This window comes from Rana temporaria, chromosome 10, assembly GCF_905171775.1.
Source record: "Rana temporaria chromosome 10, aRanTem1.1, whole genome shotgun sequence".
NCBI classification, from domain to species: Eukaryota; Metazoa; Chordata; class Amphibia; order Anura; family Ranidae; genus Rana; species Rana temporaria.
The window spans coordinates 80,389,753-80,416,247 of record NC_053498.1 but is presented as its reverse complement, the minus strand read 5'-3'; the positions used below and the strand labels follow the sequence as shown (position 1 = coordinate 80,416,247).

General features: G+C 42.9%; 1 protein-coding gene across 4 annotated transcripts in view; it reads left to right on the top strand.

Moving 5' to 3' along the window:
• Positions 1-20,743, top strand: part of LIG1 (DNA ligase 1) — a 138,349-nt gene extending 117,606 nt beyond the window's left edge. For all 4 annotated transcript variants that reach the window (XM_040325569.1, XM_040325568.1, XM_040325567.1 and 1 more), the window contains exons 24-28: positions 2,360-2,512; positions 11,324-11,377; positions 11,518-11,661; positions 17,422-17,514; positions 19,674-20,743. In XM_040325569.1, the coding sequence (XP_040181503.1) occupies positions 2,360-2,512; positions 11,324-11,377; positions 11,518-11,661; positions 17,422-17,514; positions 19,674-19,748 (519 nt within the window). In that variant the 3' untranslated portion in view covers positions 19,749-20,743. The remainder of the gene's footprint in view (positions 1-2,359; positions 2,513-11,323; positions 11,378-11,517; positions 11,662-17,421; positions 17,515-19,673) is intronic.
• Positions 20,744-26,495: the final 5,752 nt, after the last annotated feature.

Genomic DNA, 26,495 nt, shown 5'->3' with positions numbered 1-26,495 from the left:
GATTCAAAGAATCATTACCACAAAGACAAATATTATAATAACCACAAAGAAATTTGAAATGTATATATGAAAAGAATATACATGTGACAATTAAATGGAGGATTTCTGAATTGGTCCTCATCCCATTAATGTCCCAATATGCTAGCCAAGTGCTTATAAAACGATCAATTCTTCTCCCGTAAGATGTTAAAACACAACGTGATTTCACCACTTCAGTGATATTCCTGTCACCGTTAAGAATGGTCACTCACCAGATCTCATTTAATAAATGCCTTTGGTTCATTCCCAGGATAACCACTCCTCTTATACGTTTTCCACCAACTGCCAGATGCCTTGGATATACTAGTGTGATCTCTTTTTTTCTTACAAAGGCTCACAGAGAAAGAGTGCCCCTCATGGGGTGTAGTATGTAAAAAATTTAGTTGTGCCCATATACTGGCACCAAGCTTCTCCAGCCGTGTATGCAAAACATGTGAAGGATAAAAGCCGTTCCTCTCATGTTCCTCCTACGCCTATCTCACGATCAGCGCGTGGTTCCGTAGATGTCGGCAGCCTCTGTGTTTCGCAAGGTATATTGCGTCCTCAGGAAGCCAAGCGCCCTGAGGCGATTCAGTTCGCATGTGTTGCGCTATATACATTTTTCACTCACACACAGCTCCTTTATCTGCAACGTAGAGAGCGTCCTGACTCTCCGGTAGTCCAAGGGAGGGGGCGAGCACGACACTCCAAACCAGGGAGAAAGCCTTGCATTACTGTGTGGAGTTAGACAGAACAGGAAGTGAGCATTTCTCAGAAGAAATTAGGACATTTAAAAGCAAAATGGAAGGATGAGGTAGTGAAGGAGGACTGCTCTTAGGTAAAGGAAGCTATTTAGGAAATAAAATCGTACCTTTACAACACCTTTAACCACTTCCCGCCCGGTCAATAGCAAATTGACGTCCGGGAAGTGGTTCTGTTATTCTGATGGACGTCAAGGATAACGTGCCAAATGTACAGGCTAATGTTGTTATTAACACTGTCGCCAAAAGCGACAGTGTTAACAACAACATTAGCCTGTATCTGCGGTCCTTTCACCCGGTCTTATACTTTGACATTCTGTTTTAATTTGTATTTTATATGTTTCATTAGATGCAATTGGCATCAATGAACTGTACATATTTGCAGATTATTAAAAACTTTTTTTTTTACATTTCTAAGTAGTGCCTATAAAGTCCATCTTTTCTACTATATTTTTCAAACATTTCTTGAAGGATGTCGTAGCTTATTTCTTGTGCCTGAAAGGCAAAGCGCCACTGTTTTTCAGTGATGGCTCATTTTTCCAGGTGTATTGATGCTTCCTGAGCTTTTTGTTATACTTTGGTAGCTTTGGATTGTAAAGCTTTTACCTGATGTTCGGTTCATATGAAACTTTACCAGTTTGCACAAACCTCTGAAGGTACTACCTTTTTGTTATTTCAGGCTGCTATGTGAGAGTGTAACTTGCTCTGGCTTATTATATGGGGCCTGTTGGCTATGTTGCTGTGTTGCCCTCCCCTCAAATGTAGTGCTTTGGGGCATCCTTATAGTGGGAATGAAGTTACTCTGTCCTGGGATGTACAATAAAAAAAATGTGATTTGTGGTTTACTTTTCACATGAACCCTCTTTGTGGTTCATCTTACTACTAAAGCTTTGCCTAGCTGGGAGGGGTTATGCCTAAGAGGGGATTTCCAGTCCTTTTTTTGGCAGTGTCTAATCACCTGAGGGTGGCAGCATAACCCTATTGTAATGGATATGAAGCTACTCTGTGTCCTGGGATGTATTTCAAGAAGGAATTTTGCAGGTAAACCATCAATTAAAAATGTCAGGAGTGTCTGTCTCTTTCCTTAAGATGTAGAACAGATTAACAGTAACAATGTAAGTATTAGGCCCTGTGTACACTGCACATGGAGAATGAGGCGCTCTGGCATTTAGGGGTGGGCAGAGGGCATACTTGTGCTGTCCAGCGCTATGATAAGGTGACCGCTGCTGTGGCTGGACGGTGCTAAAAGGTGCTGCTAGGGGTACATGTGTTTAGGGTAGTATGCGCCCAGGGACAAATGCTCAGTACGCAGACAGCTTGCATTTCATGCATTCATCTCTGGGTACCATTGGGCCCGCCATTCAGCAGCAGTCAGTCTCTCTCTCTCAGGCTTCCGACAGAGGGGCTGGTCGACGCACTCATCTCTCTTGCCCACATCTAAACGCTGGAGCCTTATGCACTGTGGCTAAATTCCCAGTGGGCATAGGGCCTTATGAAACGGCAGATAATTATTCTATTTTCTACCTTCATGCTACTGTATTTCAAGTTTTCTTTTATCTGTCAACTTATTTCCTTTCTAGCTAAAGAAAGATTACTTGGATGGTGTAGGAGACACTTTGGATCTGGTTGTTATTGGTGCTTATTTCGGGAAAGGAAAGCGAACTGGAAAATATGGAGGCTTTTTGCTGGCATCATATGATGAAGAGAGTGAAGAATATCAAACCATATGCAAGGTTTGTCTAATATTGTTGAATATGTACCTTTTCTGTTTTAAAAACAAATTTTAACCTGGGAAACTTTAGATAATGCAAGTTTAATCATATAACTAAAGTTGCAATCTCAGCTGTTTGTGCAGCCCTGTTCTAAACTTGCACTGAAAAGCAACTCACTCTTCTGATTCTGTTTCTTTAATCAAATGTTACTCCTATGTAATTTTATAATGTATATTAACCAAATGATTAAAATCTCATATAAGCTTTATCATGTTCATTTCATTTTGAAAAGTCAAACTCAATATTCTGCAGCTTTCTCTAAAATAACAGGATTGCTCTGGCACGTCCCGGTTATAGAGGGGCAACACTCTTTCCTCAGCTATTCTCCCCAGGTTGGCACCCTGTCCCATGTTTTCCTTAACCACTAGAGTACCGGGCCATCGTCAAATGACGGCTCCAAGGTGTTTCTGAAAATTCAACAGGACGTCAATTGACGTCCTGTATTCTTGCGTCCCCGAGATGCCGATGCGCGTGCCTGGCGGTCGCGATGTCCGCCAGGCACTCGGAATCGGCGGCTACAGGGACAAGACGTGGAGCTCTGTGTGTAAACACAGAGCTCCATGTCCTGTCAGGGGAGAGAGGAGACCGATCTGTGTCCCTTGTACATAGGGACATGGATCGGTCACCTCCCCCAGTCACCCCCCTTCCCCCACAGTTAGAACACAATTTAGGTATACATATTAACCCCTCCCTCACCCCCTAGTGTTAACCCCTTGAATGCCAGTCACATTTATACAGTAATTAGTGCATATTTATCGCATTAATCGCTGTATAAATGTGAATGGCGCCAAAAACGTGTCAAAGGTGTCCGATGTGTTCGCCGCAATGTCACGGTGACAGTAAAAAAATCGCAAATCGCCGCCAATACTAGTAAAAAAATTAATAAAATAAAAATGCCATAAATCTATCAGCTATTTTGTACACGCTATAACTTTTGCGCAAACCAATCAATATATGATCATTGCGATTTTTTTAATCAAAAATATGTAGAATACATATCGGCCTAAACTGAGGAAAAAAAACGTTTTTTTTTTTTAAAAATTGTGATATTTATTAAATAAAAAAGTAAAAAATAGTGTTTTTTTTTTTTAAATTGTCACTCTTCTTTTGTTTACAGCGCAAAAAATTAAAACCGCAGAGGTGATCAAATACCACCAAAAGAAAGCTCTATTTGTGGGAACAAAATGATAAAAAAATTGTTTGGGTACAGTGTAGCACGACCGCGCAATTGTCATTCAAAGTGTGACAGTGCTGAAAGCTGAAAATTGGCTTGGGCAGGAAGGGGCGTAAGTGCCCGGTATGGAAGTGGTTAACCACTTCCCGACCGCCTCATGTAGATATACGTCGGCAGAATGGCACGGACAGGCACATCAACGTACCTGTACGTGCCTGCCTAGACGTGGGTCCGATCGGGACCCCCCCCCCCCCCGCTACATGCGGCGGTGGGATCCCCTTGGGGAGCGATCCGGGATGACGGCGCGGCTATTCGTTTATAGCCGCTCCGTCGGGATCGCTCCCCGGAGCTGAAGAACGGGGAGAGCCGTATGTAAACACGGCTTCCCCGTGCTTCACTGTGGCGGCGTATCGATCGAGTGATCCCTTATATAAGGGAGACTCGATCGATGACGTCAGTCCTACAGTCACACCCCCCTACAGTTGTAAACACACACAAAGTGAACACTAACTCCTACAGCGCCCCATGTGGTTAACTCCCAAACTGCAACTGTCATTTTCACAATAAAGAATGCAATTTAAATGCATTTTTTGCTGTGAAAATGACAATTGTCCCAAAAATGTGTCAAAATTGTCCGAAGTGTCCGCCATAATGTCGCAGTCACGAAAAAAATCGCTGATTGCCGCCATTAGTAGTAAAAAAAAAAAAAATCATAAAAATGCAATAAAACTATCCCCTATTTTGTAAACGCTATAAATTTGGCGCAAACCAATCGATAAACGCCAAAAATAGGTAAACGAATACGTATCGGCCTAAACTGAGGGAAAACATTTTTTTAGATATGTTTTTGGTGGATATTTATTATAGCAAAAAGTAAAAAATATTGCATTTTTTTAAAAATTGTCGCTCTATTTTTGTTTATAGCGCAAAAAATAAAAACCGCAGAGGTGATCAAATACCACCAAAAGAAAGCTCTAATTGTGGGGAAAAAGGACGCCAATTTTGTTTGGGAGCCACGTCGCACGACTGCGCAATTGTCTGTTAAAGCGACGCGGTGCCGAATTGTAAAAACCCCTTGGGTCATTTAGCTGCCTAAAGGTCCGGTCCTTAAGTGGTTAAAGGGATTGCAAGAAGATGTACTATAAAAAAATTCTGCTTTTATCCCTATTGGGAAACCTTCCAGGAAAATGTATCTTTATAATACAGTACAGGGCACAGGAATTGATTTATAGAGCCCTAGTGTAGTGAATGTTAATAAAAGCTAAGCTTCTGTTGTTTAGATACCCTTAAAATTGGGACTGGTAATTTCTAATGTTAAATGACTTCTGTGTGAGGAACTTGAGACTAATCACCAAACATGATCTATGCCACATTTTAAAAATAAATCTGCCGACCAGTAAAACTGTATATATCTAATAACATAAGCGTTTCAAATGTTCAAAGTTGTGCTTATTTTATCAAATGTCTTGAAGGGATCCATGGCTACGATCCAGTACTAGAAGCTGCTATTACCCAACTCCAAGAAGCAGTGATATTTCCTGAGTTGCATTATTTATGGTGACCTTTCTACCCTGGAAATATTACTGTTTCTAGAAGTCAGCTAAGGGCAGCTTACTGTATTCAAAGGTATCTTACTCTGTATTGTGGAAAAATCCCACTCGTTACTAAAGATAAGCCAACTCTTATGTATCCCAAGGATAGATGACCTTTCAATAGGAATTAACTGGATTTTTTTATGCATGTGCAAAAGAAGTAATTGACTGGCAGGGAAAGTTTACATTTAATGTGTTGGCAACTTATGGGCTGTGCAGCCTAGGTTTGGCAGAAACATGGACATAAAAAAAAAATTAAAACCTTTAAAGTGGTGATGGTAGATTGGGGAGGTAACTTTAACCACTTAATACCCGGACCATTATGCAGGTAAAGGACCTAGCCATTTTTTGCGATTCGGCACTGCGTCGCTTTAACTGACAATTGTGCAATGTGGCTCTTAAACAAAATTGGCGTCCTTTTTTTCCCCCCACAAATAGAGCTTTCTTTTGGTGGTATTTTATCACCCATGTGGTTTTTATTTTTTGCGCTATAAACAAAAATAGAGCGACAATTTGGAAAAAAAAAACAATTTTTTACTTTTTTCTATAATAAATATCCCCAAAAATATATATATAAAACATATTTTTTCCTCAATTTAGGCCGATACGTATTCTTCTACATATTTTTGATTAAAAAATCGCAATAAGCGTTTGGTTTGCGCAAAAGTTATAGCGTTTACAAAATAGGGGATCGTTTTATGGCATTTTTATTATTATTTTTTTTTTACTAGTAATGGCGGCGATCAGCGTTTTTGTTTTTTTTCGTGACTGTAACATGGCGGACACATCGGACACTTTTGACACATTTTTGGAACCATTGTCAACTTCACAGCGAAAAGTGCTATAAAAATGCACTGATTACTGAAAATGGCAGTGAAGGAGTTAACCACTAGGGGGCGCTAAGGGGTTTAGTGTGCCCTAAGGGAGTGATTCTTACTGTAGGGGGGCGTAGGTGTATGTGTAATATCACTGATCGTCGTTCCCTATATCAGGGAACAGACGATCCGTGTCACTGCCACACAGAACGGGGAAGGTGTGTTTACACACACCTCTCCCCGTTCTTCAGCTCCTGTGACCGATCGCGGGACACCAGTGGCGATCGGGTCCACGGGTTCCTCGGTCAAAGAGCTTCGGACCCGGTCACGTGCGCCACCCATGGCTGGGCTCCTAAAGGCAACGTACCTGTGCCCAGCCGTGCCATTCTGCCGACGTATATCGTCGGTAGGGGGGTCCTTAAATGGTTTAAAAGATGTATTTACATAAAGTATTCTTTTAAAATAAATTTGTGAGGCCTAAAAAATTAAGTGATAACAAGCAAAAAAGTGCAATCAGCGCAAAAAAATATTATTCACCAAAACCCCCGTATGCAAGCTGAACACTATAGAATTAACACAAAATTCTAGTGACAAAGCATATAAAAATGAAAAGTGCAGCGCGATATTAACCAAATAAATACTAACAAATTTACAAATCGGTATCCAATAAAGATGAATATATTAAGCATGTGTCAAGTGAAAAAAGTCCATAGTAATCCACCAGTGTTGAAGAAATCACAAATTGTGACAATCCCTCCACCATAGGTCTCTCTAGGTACTCTCACCTTCCGGCATGGACCCCTGAATCACCAGGAAGTCATGCAAGCAGGTAAACCAAAGATCAGATGCCTCAGAGTGAATCCTCCAAATATTGCTTAGAACTCCAAAGAAAACAATCTCCCTAAAGCTCAGCAGGCAATGCAGGTATGCAAAATAAATAAAGGAAGAATCTAACTGCTCTCCGTTTTAAATAAAAACGAGCATTTATTTAAAATAGCACAGGCTACTCGCATGGCGGCCGAAGCCAAACAGCATGTAGTATTCACATAAGGACTGTAGATAGCAGCGGGTGACGTCATACATAGCTGCCTCACCCGTACGCGTTACGTTCTGGACTGAACTTCCTCAGCAGGGCGTGCTCATACGTAGCTGCCGCCCCGCTGAGGAAGTTCCGTCCAGAACGTAACGTGTACGGGTAAGGTAGCTACATATGACGTCACCCGCTGCTATCTACAGTCCTTATGTGAATACTACATGCTGTTTGGTTTCGGCCGCTATGTGAGTAGCCTGTGCTATTTTAACCACTTCCCTACAGCTGGACGTCATATGACGTCTTGTATTTTCAGTGGGGATATCTGAAAGATGCCTGCAGCTACAGGCATCATTCAGATATCCATCTCTTCAGCTGGCGATCCTGTGCACTATAAGAACAATCATAGCGGCAGTTCTGTCGCTTGATCGTTCTTATAGGCGACGTGAGGGGACGTCCCGCCGCCATCCGGTGCTTCTCCGGGCTCTCCCGTGCCATCAGAGACGCGTAGAAACGATCTGCCGCCGGATGGGAGGCATAGAGATGACTGGTGACCAGATGGTCACCAGTCATCTCTATGATCGTCGTTATGACTGGTGACCAGATGGTCACCAGTCATCTCTATGATCGTCGTTATGACATCACACCCAGGTTCCCGGAATGTAAAGCAAGCCGCAATTGCGGATGAAAGCATGAGATCCGTGATTTTTTTGTCAGGATCTCATGCTTTCCAGCCTGGAGGAGAGATGTAAAAAAATTTTGAAAATAATTTTTTAAATGCCCTATTCACGGTAGCTCGGGCATAGAAGCGAACACACACGCAAGTCCCGCCCACATATGTAAACACCGTTCAAACCACACATGTGAGGTATCGCCGCGTGCGTTAGAGCGCCAGCAATAATTCTAGCACTAGACCTCCCCTGTAACTCTAAACTGGTAACCTGTAAAAAAAAATTGAGCAACGCCTATGGAGATTTTTAAGTACTGAAGTTTGGCGCCATTCCATGTGTGTGCGCAATTTTAAAGTGTGACATGTTGGGTATCTATTTACTCAGCGTAACTTCATCTTTCACATTGTACAAAAAAATTGGACTAACTTTACTGTTTTTTTAATTCATGAAACCGTTTTTTTCCCTCAAAAAAAGTTGTTTGAAAAATGATTGCGCAAATACCGTGCGAGATAAAAAGTTGCAATGACTGCCATTCTATTCCATAGGGTGTCTGCTAAAAAAACATATATAGTGTTTGTGGGATTCTGTGTAATTTTCGAGCAAAAAAAATATTTTTGCATGTAGGAGAGAAGTGCCAAAATAGGCCCGGTATGGAAGTGGTTAAATAAATGCTCATTTTTATTCAAAACGGAGAGCACTTAGATTCTACCTTTTTATTTATTTTTTGCATTCCTGCATTGCCTGCTGAGCTTTAGGGAGATTGTTTTCTTTGGAGTTCTAAGCAATATTTGGAGGATTCACTCTGAGGCATCTGATCTTTGGTTTATGTGCTTGCATGACTTCCTGGTGATTTAGGGGTCCATGCCGGAAGGTGCGAGTACCTAGAGAGACCTATGGTGGAGGGATTGTCACAATTTGTAATTTCTTCAACACTGGTGTATTACTATGGACTTTTTTCACTTGACACATGCTTAATATATTCATTTATATTCATCTTTATTGGATACCGATTTGCACATTTATTAGTATTTATTTATTTGGTTAATATTGTGCTGCACTTTTCCTTTTTATTTTAAAAAATTAAGTACTATAGCAGGGCTACCATGCTCATTATAGTTTCACTACCTAATGGTTCTTTGATCAAGAATTAATGTGCAGGATGTACATTCCAGCTTTATTTGCTGCATGCTCATTGTAGATCAGTGACTCATTGGGTAGTTCAGCTAGGGCCAAAAACGCAGCTTGAAAGCCCGAATGCTTAAAGATATGAAAGACGGATATTTAAATCTTGTGTGTCCAATAAAATATTTTCAATGCAGCCAGTGTAAGTTCCTGAATTGGACTTGCTTGCTGCCCCTTGTAGTCCTTGTACAACTGAGTTCAAATTGAGAGCGGAAAAAGCAGCACAAGTAGCCCACATCTGAGCAGAGAGCCAGGGGAAATCTTTCGGAGAGGGAGAGACACAGCTCAGTAAGGTGTGCGGATTGTGCGATGCCGCTGCTTACAGGTCTCACCCCTCTCACCCCCCCGCCCCTTCATAACAACGCCACTGCCTCCGCCCACTGCTAAATTGACCGGACCAAGAAAAAAGTACCCTTGCCCATGCAGCAGCCAAAGTAGAATGGGGACAGCAGTATGGGCTGTTCCCGTCCTCTGCCGGGAGGTCGCCCTGCACTCGTGGGAGTCAGGGAGCCCGCGGCTCCCGGAAGCCTTGAGATGTATGCAACGTTGTCTGATTAAGAGCAGCTGCATCACACTTGGAACAAACATACACACACCAATTACCCAGACATATTGCAAGATAGAGTGCAAATGGTGGCACTAGGCTGGACTACAGATCCCGGTAAAGTTTCACCCTAAAGATATGTGTCCATTCTACCACTTATGCCGCGTACAGACGGTCGTTTTTTGTGATGAAAAAAAACGACGTTTTTGAAAACGTCATTTTAAATGACCGTGTGTGGGGAAAACGTCGTTTTATGTCTTCTGAAAAACGACAAAAAAAAATTCAAACATGCTCGAATTTTTTTGTGTCGTTTTTCAAAACGTCGTTTTTTGTGTCAATTAAAATGATCGTGTGTGGGCAAAACAGTTTTTAAACCCGCGCATGCTCAGAAGCAAGTTATTAAGCGAGCTTCAATGGAACAGAGTGCCGTCGTACGTGCTGAACGTAACCGCGCTTTGCTAGAGCATTTTGAAAAACGGTGGTGTGTAGGCAACGTCGTTTTTGAAAATAAAGTTTCAAAAACGTCGTTTTTTTTCATCACATAAAACGTCGTTTTGTTTCATCACAAAAAACGACCGTCTGTACGCGGCATTAGGATAGTTGAACCCCCAGCTGGGGGATAGGTGGGTATTATGTGGTTGAATGGCACTTGGAAGTGGTCCCAGGAGATTGCTAAGTAGGTTGGCTGAACTATATACTCGTGTTATATCGGATATTAGAGGCTGGCATATAGCTACAGTTAATAGTTCAAAGAGCCAAGTACAAAGTGAACCAAACGGTGCAGGATAAGCTCAGAGGGGATTCCACTGATGTACAGCTGTAAGTAGATAACTGCAGGTCAAAGTAGGCATATACAGGATGAGGTAAACAGAGTCGAGGAGGACCAGTGGTCCGCTTACCCGACCGTGATGGGCAGTAGTATCAGAGCTTCAGGCATATGTGCTGTGTATTTCCAGGAGGTTCACTTCAATGTAGTGGAACCATATAGTGTCATACAGTGTGCCCCATTGCCATGCAAGATCCAGGGAGCCTCACTAAGTAGCCACTGTTTCACACTGTAGTGTTGTAGGACCTTCCAGGCCACTGTCCAGATGCCTCAGCCAAGATGGTTGCTGCTGACTTCAAATAGTCAATCGCGCAAGCGTGAAGTGGTGCGTCATCCGTGACGCATAGAACATCACTGTAGTGGTTTCAAATCTGACATGTTTCACCAATTCTCATTGGTTTTCAATTCAGTTGGATGCGCAATTGACTACTTGAACATGGCAGCAACCATCTTGGCTGAGATATCTGGATGGTGGCTTGGAAATGACTCCTTTTTTCAGAGGGTTCTTTCCCCTTGTACTATTTTTTCATAAGTTAACAATTATAGGCACGGAGACCGCACCATTTAATTAGGCGAGTCTGCGGACTAAGGGCTACTACATTGGTATGTTTAATTACCAAGTGTAGTGGTAAAACAATAGTGAGTTGATGGTCCTAACTTTTTATATTTGTAAGTTTTAGAACTGAATAGACAAAAATACAAATCCTTTGGTAAATAAAATGGCCTCTTCCCATGTTTTAATTGTCTTCCATATTTAACCATTTGCCTGGACTTCAATTTCAAAATCCAAGTTAAAAATAGTGTTGTCTTATTTTATTTGGCATAGGTTTACTTTATGAGATTTAAATTCTACTTATGCATTTGTATTTGAGCTTTGTTGTGTTTATTATGACTGTACTAATTATCATGCTTTTTTTTTTTTTTTTGTTTTGTTTTAGATTGGAACAGGGTTTACAGATGAGGATCTGGAAAACCACTACAATTTCCTAAAGGTAATCCAACATATAAAATAATGGGATGCTTTTCTAGACGTCACTAAGGGGAAGCAACCAAGTACAGTTTTTGTAAATGTTTTTAGAGATCATTTACTGCACATATTATAACACCATTCCTCCATAAATCTTCGTTGTAGGACAGGGTCATTGATGGACCACGCAGTTACTACCGATGGGACAGTGCAACACAGCCAGACCATTGGTTTGAGCCTGTGCAAGTTTGGGAAGTGAAATGTGCAGATCTTTCAATCTCTCCAGTTCATAAAGCTGCAGTGGGACTGGTATGTATTTTGTTTAGTTTGCATAAGGAAAGATAAATGTATATGTCAGTCATCACTAAATAGCGATTCAGGCCTGGACTCAGTAACTGTTTTATCCCAACCGTTGCAGCTTCACCACTTAGGCCTCATGCACACGGGGCATTTACAGTCACTTTTAAGAGTGTCAAGCGTTTATTTTTTGGCAGCTTAAAAACACCTTTCCACCTTTCTATGGCCTCATGCACACACCACCTGCAGACCCCCGACAACCACCGGCCAGGGTTGTCGGGAGGAGGCCCTCGTCACAATCCACATATGAATAAGGTGCCTTGGGGTGAGGGCAGCCTGCTCCAAAACGCCCCCCCATGTTGAGGGCATGTGGCCTGATATGGTCCAGTAGTGGGGGGTTGGGGGGCTCGCTCGTCCCCCCCCCCCCCCCCCTCCCCTCCTGACCTGCCTGGCTGCATGCTCGGATAAAGGTCTGGTATGGATCTTGAAAGGGACCCCACACCATTTTATTTGGGCGTGGGGGTTCCCCTTAAAATCCTCAGCACACAAGCCACTCCGCAAGTCAGAGCATCGTGATCTGACTTCTGGTGCGACTTCTATTCAAATCAATGATCTCCCATAGGGAACCATTGATTTTGAATAGAGGCAGATAAACGCTGCTAAAAGCTAGTATGGCTAAACCCGCATTAACGCTAATAATAAGAAAAACTACTAAAAGCACGTTTTTACAGCCGCCCTTTCCTGGCGTTGCAGCTCGTTTTTCCGCGCGTGTGTGTAAAAAAGGGTTAGAATGTGAAGGAAGGACTGAGGACACTAATGCAGTGTTGCCAACCTACCAGATTGAAATTTACGGACACAACACCTGAAATTTACTGACACAGCCAAGTTTTTACTGGCATTTCCAAAAGTTACAACATTTTAATTTTAAAGTACGAATTTTAGTATTTAGGCTACAAATAAGTACAAGTGCAATTAGAAATGTGATTTAAGTTAGATATTAAGGCAAAAAACATAATTCTTTTATTTTTGATATAGTAAGTAAGTAGCTCGGGGACAAGACTCAGGAGGGCAAAAAATTAGAAATGGGCTGGCACACACACATGAAATTGACTCTCACAGTGACACTGTATAGCAGTGTACAGCAGCAGAGATCACCCTCCTGAGTGACAGTCTCTCTCCACAAAAGGTGGTCCCTCCACTCCACAAACAGCACTAACAGTCCTGCTTCTGGCTTGCTTGTACCGCTTCACTTGGATTTCTTGTACCATGACATTGCATGACACTCTAATGCATCACCTCCACCAGTCCAAGCCCCTGCCGATACTGGCTGAACACACTGTAGAAGGCACTCGAATGGTCTCCGCAGCCTCAGGTCCCGAACTGCTCATGCGAATTTCCGATCCGAGTGTCACAGCCATATTTTTTACTAGCGGCTTTTTCCTCCTTACTGGCAAGAGTAAAGTGCCCATTTCTTACTGGCTGACAGTAAAAATGCTGATGGTTGGCAACACTGCACTAATGTGAAGGGGTGATGTGAAGATTCTGAGTCATGATCCTGACATTTGGACCTCCGCTGGAAGAAAGTTTTTCTGACCAGACCTCTGAACGTTTTAATTCCATACCCTTGATATATGTGAAAGGTAGGTCTACATTTTTTGAGTTGAAGCTGTTCAGCCCTTTTGTAAGTCAACAGGCACATGCAGTGCAGGTCAACTGTAACCTTTTTTTTGGTAGTGTCAAAAAATGCACTTTCATATCATTTTGATAAGCCTTATTGCTTTGCAGCTCTGAATTTCCTGCATGAGCTGACTAGCAGCCACCTATGTTGAGGATTAGGACCATATTCACACGGCCAGGTGCTGCTGCCGGTGCATTGCCATTAAATGTGATTTGCCATGAAATGTGATGGTCCGCCTCCATCACATCCCATTGGCTCACTCATGTCACGTGACATATAGAAACGTCATCAGTCTCAGCTAGGCTATCTGCATGGAGCTTGTATATACTGTTAGGAAGGAGAAGGCAGTGTGATATGCACAGCTCTGTGAGGAGCAGCCTGTGTGCAGTGAGTGCATTGCTGGTGTAACAATGTATAGAAACAATGATCTCACACACAGCTATAGGCTGCTCTCAGGCTGTGTGGCCAGCAGCACACACACACACACACACACCATGGGCAGCCTGTATAATGGAGCAGCCTCCCATCTGCCTGCCCCTCTCTCCTCTCTCTTAGCCCTTTGAAGAGCTGCACGGGGACTGACCTCCCTGGGTGCGCGAGTAAGCTAAATTTACTACTACAGCTCCATGCAGCTTCAGCACTCACTGCACACAGGCTGCTCCTCACAGAGCTGTGCATATCACACTGGCTTCTCCTTCCTAACAGTATATACGAGCTCCGTGCAGCTTCACCTATCACAGAGAGGAGATCCTCTCCCTATGATAGCCTAGCTGAGACTGATGACGTGTCTATGTCACATGACATGAGTGAGCCAATGGGATGTGATGGAGGCGGACCATCACATTTCATGGCAAATCACATTTCATGGCAATGCACCGGCAATAATCTGTAGATTCTTACTGAGGGTTGTATATGCTGCCTGCACACAATGGGGTTGATTTGCATATAGACTGTTCACTTTGAGAAGTTACACTCTACAAGGAAATTTTCCCCAGAGGTTAATGAATGTGGTGTACCTTCACTTTAAAAAGAATACCCAACCATGTGCCCCCCCCCCCCCCCAAAAAAAAAACAGCATTTTTCTTTGCACGTTGATCTCTATTTGGATATGGTGAGAGCTTTGAGACCGTGTATTTGAATACCACAGGTTCTTTTAGTTAATCAGGTTCTTGGTTTGTTTTTCTGAAGGGGCCCTTATAATGGTACCCTCGTCTCCAGTTCCTCCATCACTCTGTGAATTTTCCACATGTTGGTGAAATGTTCTAGCCTCATTCCAATAGGGCAGAAAATTCTCTTTGTGCCTTTTATCTTCTGCCCACACCGTCTTCATGTTCTATCAGAAGGATGCTTGGGCATCTGCAAAAAATGCACTTAGTTTCTCACTGGGTGCCAGTAACAATGCTGCTTACACAAGGAGAGGGAAATCCAGGACTGAGCCCCCACATGTAATTTGTTGGGTTCTTTTCCCACTAGTGCAGTGGCAGCCAGGCAAATGGCAATATTCACTCCTCTGGCTCAGTAAACAGCCTAGGGGTTGCCTTTTAAAGTTTATTGCAGAGTAACTTAAATGGGTTCTTAGGGAAGCTGTGGCAAACTCCAGAACACTTCTTAGAACAGTCCACTTCAGCAGTAGAACATAAAGTGGACAGCACTGGGGCATCACCAGCTATATTCCTGGCCAGGCAAGCCTTAATGTTTGTGTACCAGGGGCTACCAGCCACAACAGTCACTAGAGGGAGAAAAAAACTGCGCTTGTCAAAAACTTTCTAAATATATATGCGTCAAGGCAGCAGAAGAAATGTGATAAGCATATAAAGTCCAATATAAAAGTAAACTGCGCCAAGTAGAAAACCAGATATCGGGCTGGTAAAAAGCAATGATAATAGATAATATGAATAAAAGCACATTCAGTCCAATAAAGTTTGTAGCAGCACCACCATGTGTCAGCAAAACTTCAGTGTGAACACACCACCACCAAACTGAAAGCCGCTTACCAGAACCACCCAAACATTAGGCATGTAGACAGATTCTATTCAATGGGCTCCACATCAGATTAGCATCAGACTGGGGAGGGATCAGATCTCAAATTGCACCACATCGATAATTGAACATATCCTCGGTATATAAATAAAAACGGACCATAGCGCGATACCTTACAAAATATTTAATAAAAATGCATAAGACATGTACTTACACTCTTTTAATCATGAGATGTTTGTATGTATGCCGGCCGGCAATAGGAGCCCCTCCTCCCCCAGACGGAACGCGGCGACGTCAGTGCGCGCCCTCCCAGACGACGCCCCGTCACCAACAGACACTCTCAATGGGGATTGAGAGCGTCTGTTGGTGACGGGGCGTCGTCTGGGAGGGCGCGCGCTGACGTCGCCGCGTTCCGTCTGGGGGAGGAGGGGCTCCTATTGCCGGCCGGCATACATACACGCTTTTAATCATGAGATGTTTGTAAGTACATGTCTTATGCATTTTAATTAAATATTTCGTAAGGTGTCGCGCTATGGTCCGTTTTTATTTATATACAGAGGATATGTTCAATCATCGATGTGGTGCAATTTGAGATCTGCTCCCTGGATCCCTCCCCAATCTGATGCTAATCTGATGTGGAGCCCATTGAATAGAATCTGTCTACATGCCTAATGTTTGGGTGGTTCTGGTAAGCGGCTTTCAGTTTGGTGGTGGTGTGTTCACACTGAAGTTTTGCTGACACATGGTGGTGCTTACAACAGTCACTAGAATCCTTCTCTCAGGTTTGTACTCGGTGTCCCTGGGACTTGGATGTCTCCATCCAGGCTCAGGTAGACAGTCTCCTCGGTGAATCTTCCAGACTGGAATCCCTAGTTAAACCATTCTCTTGTCTTCAAAGCAATTTGCTGCAAGATAGGCCCCACAGCTTTGCACAGCTGGGACCTCAATGATACAAGCAGAATCTTCAGTTGAACTGCCAGGAAAGGAAGCGGCCCTTCTGGTAGGGAATCTCTCCTCCTGGTGAAGAACCCATCTCTCCCAGTCTCCAGACTATTTATGCCCCTTCCCAGCTACCATCTGGGCAGCTTCCCCCAGGATTGGTTGACGCTGCATAAATATTCAGGCTGCTCAATTGACTCTCCCACCCATTATATTCTAGAAGCTTGCAGAGCAGACTAAAGCAATCACATGCTGCTTTGTTGACCACAGCATAATTCCTAGAGCTAAATTTGCCTAACCTAACTCAACCTAGCAGGGAGGATGCTACATGTATTACCACCAATGAAAGAATACAGGATTACTAACATCAATGCTACTATTCCTCCCCCTCAAAGAAATGTATCTACTCGCAGGGGCTTGCCCCAAAGATTTACTAAAATATATTGGCTGGATGATGCAAAGTGCCTCTTGAAATGTATTCACTTGATGTTATTCACTCTATTTTGTACTGATTTTTCTGATTTCATACTGGGGTATTAAAAACCTAGCTGTATCTTTAGAGTCATTGTTAACAGTGTTACATCTGAGTATATGCAACACAGGGTTACATCTGAGTATGACATGTGACACAGGGTTACATCCGAGTATGACATGTGGAACAGCAAACCTGTTTTGTTATATAAAGTTTGCATGTGATGGAAATAGGATATGTAGAGGGTGGCTTACCGGCAGCTTGGTTTATCTGTGTTCTTTGACTAGAACATTATTACTGTACAGTACCCGTTGCTTAACTAGCTGTACTACATTTTTAGATTTGTAAAACATAAAAAAAACTTTTGTAAGTTAAAAAAAAACAAATAAAAGTTTGGCCTGGTCAGAATTGATTTCATGTCTTCTGCTTCCATGGACATGAAGGCCTGGAATGACATTGCTGTTGATGTGTTGACAGCAGCTTATAGTGCAGCTGCAGGGCCCTTCCAGTCAGATGACATTAGTAGAGAGATTTAACACTTTCCTGCTCACTGTTGTAGAATTAATGTATTCAGCATATTTCCCTGGAATTGATTGCCTCCATGTGTATTTGCACTGTGTTAATTTGTAAAGCAGATTCTAAATTCGGTTGTCATTTTTGAGGAATTTTTAGTGGGAAGAGATTACATTTTTTTTGTTTTTAGGTGGAAGATGAAAAGGGAATTTCACTACGTTTCCCACGTTTCCTCCGAATTCGAGAAGATAAAAAACCAGAAGAGGCAACAAATAGTACTCAGGTACTGTAAACTACCCATGTATGCGACTTCCTCTGGTGTTTCTTTGTCTCTATATTCCGTATTTTCCCTCGCTCCTGTGTCTGACTGGTATCTTTATTTCAGCATCACAGATCATATCTGTTTAAAAACAGATTTCTAGTCATTCAGTTGAATGCATTGTCCTAATTAATATGTTTGACAAGGAAAACCAAAGAAAGCCATAATAAGTCCTGTTTGCAGTTTGCGAGAAGCAATGTAAGGGACACGACAAACATGCGGAGGAAGGTGCTCTGGTCAAATGAGACCAAAATGTAACTTTTTGGCCTAAAAGCAAAATGCTATGTGGTGGAAAGCTAACGCTACACATTGCCCTGAACATACCATCCCCACTGTGAAACATGGTGGTGGAAGCATGATGTTGGGATTATTTTCTTCAACAGGGACAAGGAAGCTGGTCAGAGTTGATGGGAAGATGGATGGAGCCAACAGGGCAATCTTAGAAGAAAACCTGTTAGTCTGCAAAAGACTTGATTCACTTTCCAGCAGGACAATGACCCCAAACATACAGCCCGAGCTACAATGAAATGGCTTAGATCAAAGCATATTAATGTTTTGGAATCGCCCAGTCAAAGTCCAGACCTAAATCCAATTGAGAATCTGTGGCAAGACATGAAAATTGCTCTTCAGACACTCTCCATCCAATCTGACAGAACTTGATCTATTTTGCAAAGAATCATGTCACTTTTTAGAAGCTCGTAAAGACATCCCCCAAAATTCTTGCAGCTGTAATTGCAGCGAAATATGGTTCTACAAAGTATTGACTCCGGGGGGCTGAATACAAATGCACACCACACTTTTCAGATATTTATTTGTAAAAAATTTGGAAAACCTTTTATCCTTTTCCTTCCACTTCACGATTATATGCCTCTTTGTGGCGTTCTAATCTCTCTCTTTCTCTCTCTCTCTTTCTCTTTCTCTTTCTCGCTCTCTCCCTCCCTCCCCCCCGCTCTCTCCCTCCCTCCCCCCCCGCTCTCTCTCTCCCTCCCTCCCCCCCCGCTCTCTCCCTCCCTCCCCCTCGCTCTCTCCCTCCCTCCCCCTCGCTCTCTCCCTCCCCCTCGCTCTCTCCCTCCCCCCCCCTCGCTCTCTCCCTCCCCCCCCTCGCTCTCTCCCTCCCCCCCCTCGCTCTCTCCCTCCCCCCCCCCTCGCTCTCTCCCTCCCCCCCCTCGCTCTCTCCCTCCCCCCCCTCGCTCTCTCCCTCCCCCCCCTCGCGCTCTCTCTCTCTCTCTCTCTCTCTCTCTCTCTCTCTCTCTCTCTCTCTCCCCTCGCTCTCTCCCTCCCCCCCCTCGCTCTCTCCCTCCCCCCCCCTCGCTCTCCCCCCCCCCCCCCTCGCGCGCTCTCTCTCGCTCTCTCTCGCTCTCTCTCGCTCTCTCTCTCTCTCTCTCTCTCTCTCTCTCTCTCTCTCTCTCTCTCCCCCTCTCTCCCTCCCCCTCTCTCTCTCTCTCCCTCTCTCCCCCTCTCTCCCTCTCTCTCTCCCTCTCTCTCTCTCTCTCTCTCTCTCTCTCTCTCTCTCTCTCTCTCTCTCTCCCTCTCTCTCTCCCTCTCTCCCCCTCTCTCCCTCTCTCTCTCTCTCTCTTCCCCCCTCTCCCTCCCTCCCCAATGTCCTTCCACAGCTCCCCGTTGTTATAGTTCTGTGCAATTGAAGGGTTGTCTCTATTTAAAACTTCTCACCTCCACTCTGGTGTTGAGTTTAATGGGAGATTAGAAAAGCTACATGTCAGACAGTTATGCGATTTTTACTTGCTCTGCTACATGGCACAGCCCTGTCTGCAAGGGTACGGGACCTGTTTTCTCTCTCTTTAAAATGAAGTAACACTTGCAGGACTGTGACTGTACAGTTTTCTATTTGGGGTTTGGTTTTAAAGTAGAGGACTATATTTGCTGTGCTGACAAAAATTAGTTAATGGTCTGTAAGAGTAGCGGTCTCTGCTGCAGTCTGACATGTCCCCGATTTGCATTGCTTTAGCTCTCATTTGGCAGGAGAGTGTTGAACCACTGCTTTCATCCAGAGATCAGCCCTGTACTCTTTTCAGTAGACTGCTTCCTGTGCATTTTTTAACTACTTTAATGTGAACTGGCTTGTCTTTGAAAAGTAACATTTGAATATTTTGTTTTCATTTCAGGTTGCTGACCTTTATAAGAAACAACAACAAATACAGAACACATCTGCAGAGAAAGGAGATGAGGATTTCTATTAGATTTGTGGAAATAGAAGAACTCCAGAAATGTATACACTCATAAAATGTGCTGGTTTGTAAGGGGTCAAGTCCAAGGAGGTATAAGCCACCTCATGGACTCTTCCAGGAGTATAGCGATCACTATACTCGCAGCGCCATGACAGTAAACACGTCTCTACTTAGCTCCCCTCCATTCTGCTGCATAATCGCAGAATGTATTTGTGAATGGGTTCACATAGAATAAAGTGCTCTCTGATTGGACAGGGCGAGAAGGTAAGAGACCAGAAGTTTGGCGATAACTATACTCCCAGCACTCTGTAAACGTGTAAATGAAAGAGAAGTCCACTAGGTAGCCTACACCTTGTTGGACGTGACCCCTTATAAGCCTGCACATTTATACATTACTGGAGTTATCCCTAAACCATATGTTTATGGGGTAAATTAATGAATTTGACTGAAACATTCTGTACCACCATTCTCTAATGTATCAACCACCATTCCAATCGGTATTGCTGGATTTCTTGCAAAGAAATTTAACTTTAGCAAACATACTCTTTATACTGGCCTATGAATGCTAAATGTTGGTACTTTAATTTTTATTAGATGTTTTGCATTTCTACATAGCATGAGAAACATTCGAAATCTTTTTAAGAGAATGAATAATTTTCATCTTCACATCAGCATACAATGTTATGACTGTATATTTATGCTTTTTTCAAGTCATTTGCTTTGACATCATTCCTGTGCATACTTTTTGTGTAAAGCTGTCCATACACTATACAATCTGATTGTACAATCTCCTTTTAGATTTACCAAAGCGATGTAGTAGGACACACCAAAACAACCCGTTTACTTGCCATCAAATCAGACAGGCCTTTACATGCCACATAGTTGATGTTGGATCTAAAGAAGATTGTACAATCAGAGTGTATAGTGTATGGTCGCCTTAAGCATTGTATTTTTTTTTTATAACCTACTACTGAAATATTTTTTGAAAATAAACAAAATTGTCAGAACTATAGTGTCTGTCTCTAATATACCACTTCTTCAGCATCTTTCTATCTACAACTCCATGTATATATAATACATGTGCATTCCCTTTGTGAGACTACATGAGTGCCTTTCTCATCTTGATGGCAGAAATACACAATAAAAGCTTTTTAAAGTTTGGATCAATTTTTTTTTAAAAGCACCATGGATATGGGATTGACAGTATGGTGTTGGGTATCATTCCAGCACTTTTTACTTTGCTGTGGCGTCATTCAACATGGATGAAATGTATACCAGGATTGACTTGGTTTGGGCTACCCCTCCTGGAAATCTTTTTATCCAAATTTTTCATGTAAACTGCAGAGATTGTGTCCTGTGTGTCTTCTCGTTGGACTCTGTAGCACATATTTTGTTTCTGAATTATTTGCTCCCCTTCCTGTGTTATTTTTGTAGTTCATCTGCAGTGAGGATAATGTTGATCTAACCACAGAAATGCAGGGGCAGGCAGGTGGTGCAATCATGCTGGTCCTGATTATAATTGGTCTATTTAAGAAGATTAACAATGTCTACTACCATTTCTCTAGCAACTCTGCTGGGTCACAGGATGTTGTCATGTATCGAGCAGAGGTTTGTAACAGTAGGGGGCATTGCTCTTGATACAAACAGGGGAATTAAATAAATCTCTTGGAACACTCTTTCGGCATTGGTTCCTCCCCATTCAGCTGTAGCCATGAGATTCCCTAGCCGAAAGCTACATTTAAACAGAGCTATTGGAGATTGTGATGTCACTGGAACGGTTTCCCTGAGCATCCCTTTTATTCACCTTTGCATGAGGTTGCTGGGGTTGGTGGTACTCTCCTTCATGCTCAGTTTTTAGTCAAGGTTGTTGCAACTCGACATATCTGGACTGCCTCGCCAAAGCTGCTCTGTAAAGTGCAGTTTCATTTCCTATATTTAAGAGCCTCCATATTGGAGCATACTGGATATAGCAGTGGAAAATTTAAGGTCAGGCTTGCCTCGAGGGGGAGCCTATTCCTTCATATAGGTTCAGGAACACATGAGAAGCCCAGCAAGACCACAATGGCAGCTGAAGGTGTCCAATGTGTCCCCACACCTATTCCAGCAAGTAAGACTGCCTCATCAGTGCTACCTACCATTTTCAGTGGAAAAACAGCATTTTCCATTTTGTGGCTCTGCTCTTTGGCCTAGCCACGGCACCATGAAGTATGCACAGTTTCTATCTCCATGTTTGCTCTCCTACGAGCTAGGAGTATTCCCATTAGGGAATACTTGGAGAATCTGCTCCTTTGCAAAGTCAGAATGGCCCTGTGTGCTACAATGGTTCACGTCTTACAGAACTTTGGCTAAGTGCTCAATCTCCAAAAGTCGACTTTGAACCATTGCGCTGCCTGAAGTGTGTGGAAGCGTCCTAAAGACGACACTGGCATCTGTGCTCTTTCCTCAGGCTTTGGACCTTTTCGTCCAAGGTGTGGGATTTGCATTCCCTTCAGCGCCCCTCTATTGCCCTTTTACATGAGGTGGTTTGGGTTCATGGTAGTCTCCAAGGTAGTCCTGTATGCTCAGTTTCAATCAAGGTTGTTGCAACTCGACATCATGACGACATGGAACAAGAAGGCTTTCTCTTTGGATTGCCCCATGTGACTAAGCTCCAACACCAAGTTATCCCTGAATTAGCAGATGTCCAGCCATGAGCTGTCATCTGGGAAATATTTTATCCCCCATGATGTAGAAAGTGCAGGTGATGAATGGCAGGTTGTTGTGTTTGGGAAGTGTCCTGGATTGTCTGTTGAATCCTGAAACTTGGTCATCAGTGGAAGCCTGGCTGCTGATCATCGTTCTGGAGCTCAGGGTGATTCAGCTTGCCTTTCAGTACTAGACCCCTCTACTCTGGGTACTGACAGTTTGGGTCCAATCTGCCAATGCCATGGCAGTAGCGTACATAAATTAAGACAGAACCAAGAGTCAGACTGCTCTATGAGAAGCAGAGCTGCATGTTCCAGCCCAGTCAAATAATGCAAATAATTGTTCTAGTAATAGTGTAAAGGTGTTTATAGGGATAGCCTAAAGCGGCATCAGCAGCAACACCCTTGAGAGTGAAGTAGGTAGCTCTATGGATATAAAAGGAAGCACAAAGGGGTGCCAGACTAAGTTATGCTTTTTAACAAATTTGATTATTAATAAAGCTGCAGACAAAGGGCAACTCTCATGTTGGCAAGTCAAGCAGTCATGTATTAAAGCGGACGTAAACCCATCCATTTACCAGTTTCAAAAAAACTTTTATTTCTGGCATGTGACGGAAATGTAATGCTCCCATTGGTTGTGCTCTTAACCAAATTGAAACCATCCAATGGCTGGTGTCATCACTGATCACATGTGCAGCATCGTTGCAGTTGAAGATTAAGATCCCCCCTCAAGAGGCTTTCTCCACACCAGGAAGAAAGCCTCGCATTACGGTGGTGAGTTACAGACAGAAGAACAGGAAGTGAGCATTTCTCAGAAGAAATAAGGACATTTAAAAGCAAAATGGAAGGATGAGGTAAGTGAAAGAGGACTGCACTTAGGTAAAGGAAGCTATTTAGGGGGGGGGGAAATTCTTTACAATCCCTTTAAACGGAGGCAAAGATGGCAGCTTCCTTGGCTGAAAGCTATAGGGGGGGTTTACTTACACTTTAAGTCCTGGGGCTCTCACTGGCAGTTCTGGATGGTAAGTGGCACTGAAGTGCTGGAGCTTTAAAGCTGTTGTCAGTAGTAAGCGGCCGATCGGCACATAAACCAGCGTGGAACACAGGAGGGCAAGATGGCGCTGGTCCGAACGTGACATCACTCGGAGGGTCGTTCTGGCGTGAAAGGGCGGTAGTAATGTGTTTAGAAGCTTCTGCTTTTTCGTCAGACCTGATTGGCTATAAGGGAAGTCCATCTAAAATAGGGAAAGGACGGTTCCACAGGGCTGGCCTGGAAAAAGTCGGCAATTAAGTGTAATGGGGAACTCTGACTTATCTTGTCTTTTATATAAGCCTATTTAAGATGTATATAAACACAAGTGGTCAAATCAGCTCAATTAGAAAATTAAGTGACCAGTATTAAAACTATCGTGCCAACTCGCATAAATATGTACTAATACTTAAAGGAGTTGTAAAGGAATTTTTTTTTTTTTTTGCTGAAATGACTTTACAGGGTATAGAGACATAATAGTAAACTGATTCCTTTTAAAAATGATTAAAAATAGATAAAAATCAATCATATAATGTACCTCGGTAGAAGTCAACCAATGACAGGCCCCGGGACCAGGAACAGGAGAGAAGTGAAACATCAGCAGCTTCACTATTCAGCCAGGAGAGGCATACAGATACAGGCACAGTACTGATATCATCTTATATGCTTGATTCTTTTATATTGTGGTACGCACATTTTATAAGGGGAGGTTTATGGCTCAATAAACTTGTTGAAACAATATCACAGAGTTTTTTTTCATTATATGTGATTGCGGTTTTATTGAACATACTTGCTGGTGGAGAGTGCAACTTCAAGGATCAAACACGGATTTATATTCCAGGCTCTTGGTGAAAGGAGCACTAATTAAGGACTTTTTTCTGTGTACTTTATCCATCTGAACTATCATTGATTTCCTATATTCACTTGACCTATAGAAGCATTTCAAACGCCAGTTTGGGAGTAGCGCTGCTACAGTTTTACATTGGACTTTGAGACTTAGTTTTAAATGTTTTTATGTTTTACCTTGATATAATGTACCTGCAGTTTCTAGTTTCGTTTTTGCATGTTGTTTCCTGCTTCTGTGATGTACAGAGCCAATACAGGGCAGTGATGGTTTGGAAAACTAAACTGGTGCTGTGGGGTTTTAGACACACAGTAATCACACCTCCTTGATTAGTGACCACAGAGAGAAAGCTCCCAGTACTGTGGTTATCAGGAAACAGACAATCAGGAAGTGTGGAGATCAGAGAAGAATTACAGCAACTTGGGAGCAAAAACGAACAATGAGGACATGAAAACGGCACTGCATTAAGGTAAAGGAAGCTATTAAGATACAAAAAAAAATTCCTTTACAAAACCCTTTAAGTTGTCCATATCATGAACTTGGTGTTGAGTTATTCACTTTTAAGGTCACCACAGAGGACTAGGGGGCACTCTTAACGTCTAGAGGAAAAAAGATTTAGTAAAGGTTTCTTCACAGTAAGGACTGCGAAAATGGGGAATAGAATCCTTCCAGAGGTGGTTCTGGCAAGTTCAGTCAACTGGGTTCTAACATTTATAGGTAAAGTTGATCCAGGGAAAATCTGATTGCCTCTTGGGGATTGTATTTTATTTAAATTTTTTTGTTGAACTAGGTAAAAATATGAATTAAAATTTAAATATGCATGGGATTAATTCATAAAATAAAAACTGCTAAAAAAGTAAATGTTGCACTCTAGTTACTAAAGACTTTTGGCATATAAGTATATAATATCTCTCCTAAATAAAATAAATCTTTTTAAGTAGAATAAATATACCAGTAGAAATGTATATAAATAAGCTTTAGAAAATCTGCTATTAGCATTACTATGCATTAAGGCTTGCCCACACAGGTACATAGAGATGTGCGCATGCACGCGCACACGTATACACCCCCAACTAGAAATACACTATATTACCAAAAGTTTTGGGACACTTCACTTTATAAGTGTTTTTTTTCCCCCCAATGACCATAAAGGCGCACAAAGAAAAGTATGTGTAAATATATGCATACACTCCCAGCTAAAAGTATTTATGTAATGGAGTGTTTTTATTCCTGTGCCTTTACAATTAGTAATTGAAAACCCCACAAGCTCCTTTCTTGCATCAGAGAATATAGAGTGTGAAGGAAAACAAGTGATTATCATTGTATTGAGTTGGCCCAGGAAGGCGTGATACTCGGATATACTCCTAATAATCCTCCTAATAATCAACATGATCAACCAAACCTTTTCTTACATTCCCGTGTTCCATCCTGCTTCATGGTCACTGGCTTTGATGTTGAACCAGAATTCCTGAGGGATAGGAAATGGGCAGTGGCGGCCCGTGCATTGCGGGTGCTCGGGCACCGCCCTCTAACACTGGATGCTGGACAAATTAATTACAATGGTGAGGGTGTGTATTTTGAAGTACGTGATTAGAGCCAGAGTGGGCTTGGGGTGCAGAGCACTCACGATTCTACCCTGTTGTACGGCGATGACAAATGGTCACACTACAGTTCCTCCCTGCCAATCAGGAGGCAGATCTGTGAGACCTGTTTCCCGATTGGCCAAAGCGCCAGGCGATCCTTTTGGATGCCTAGCGCTTTAGCTGAAGAGGAGACACACAGGGGAGGAAGCCTGAGGAGCGGACACCGTAGCCGACGCTCGGTGCTTGCCACTGCAGGAGAGGATGACGACAGCCCTTCCACTGGAGGAGAGCCCTGTCACACAGTGGGTAAGTGCTGCCAGACCACCCGCGGGTGGTTTGGCATAAATTTTATACAAAGGGTCCACAAAGAATCAATGGATGCGTACTTACATACTCCTAGACGGTGCCGTTAAAATGATCTTGCATGGTAATATGAACGATGACTCATCCCATACAGCTCCAGGCAAAATTGCTGCTTGAACGCCAGGGGCGCCTATGGACTGTAAATGCAGGGCCAGGACGTCGACCACCCGGCCCAGACAGGGCCATTGCGGTGTAATCGGAACCCGGTGGAGCAACAGGAGCTGATGTGGCAATCTGCCTATCCACAAAGGGGTG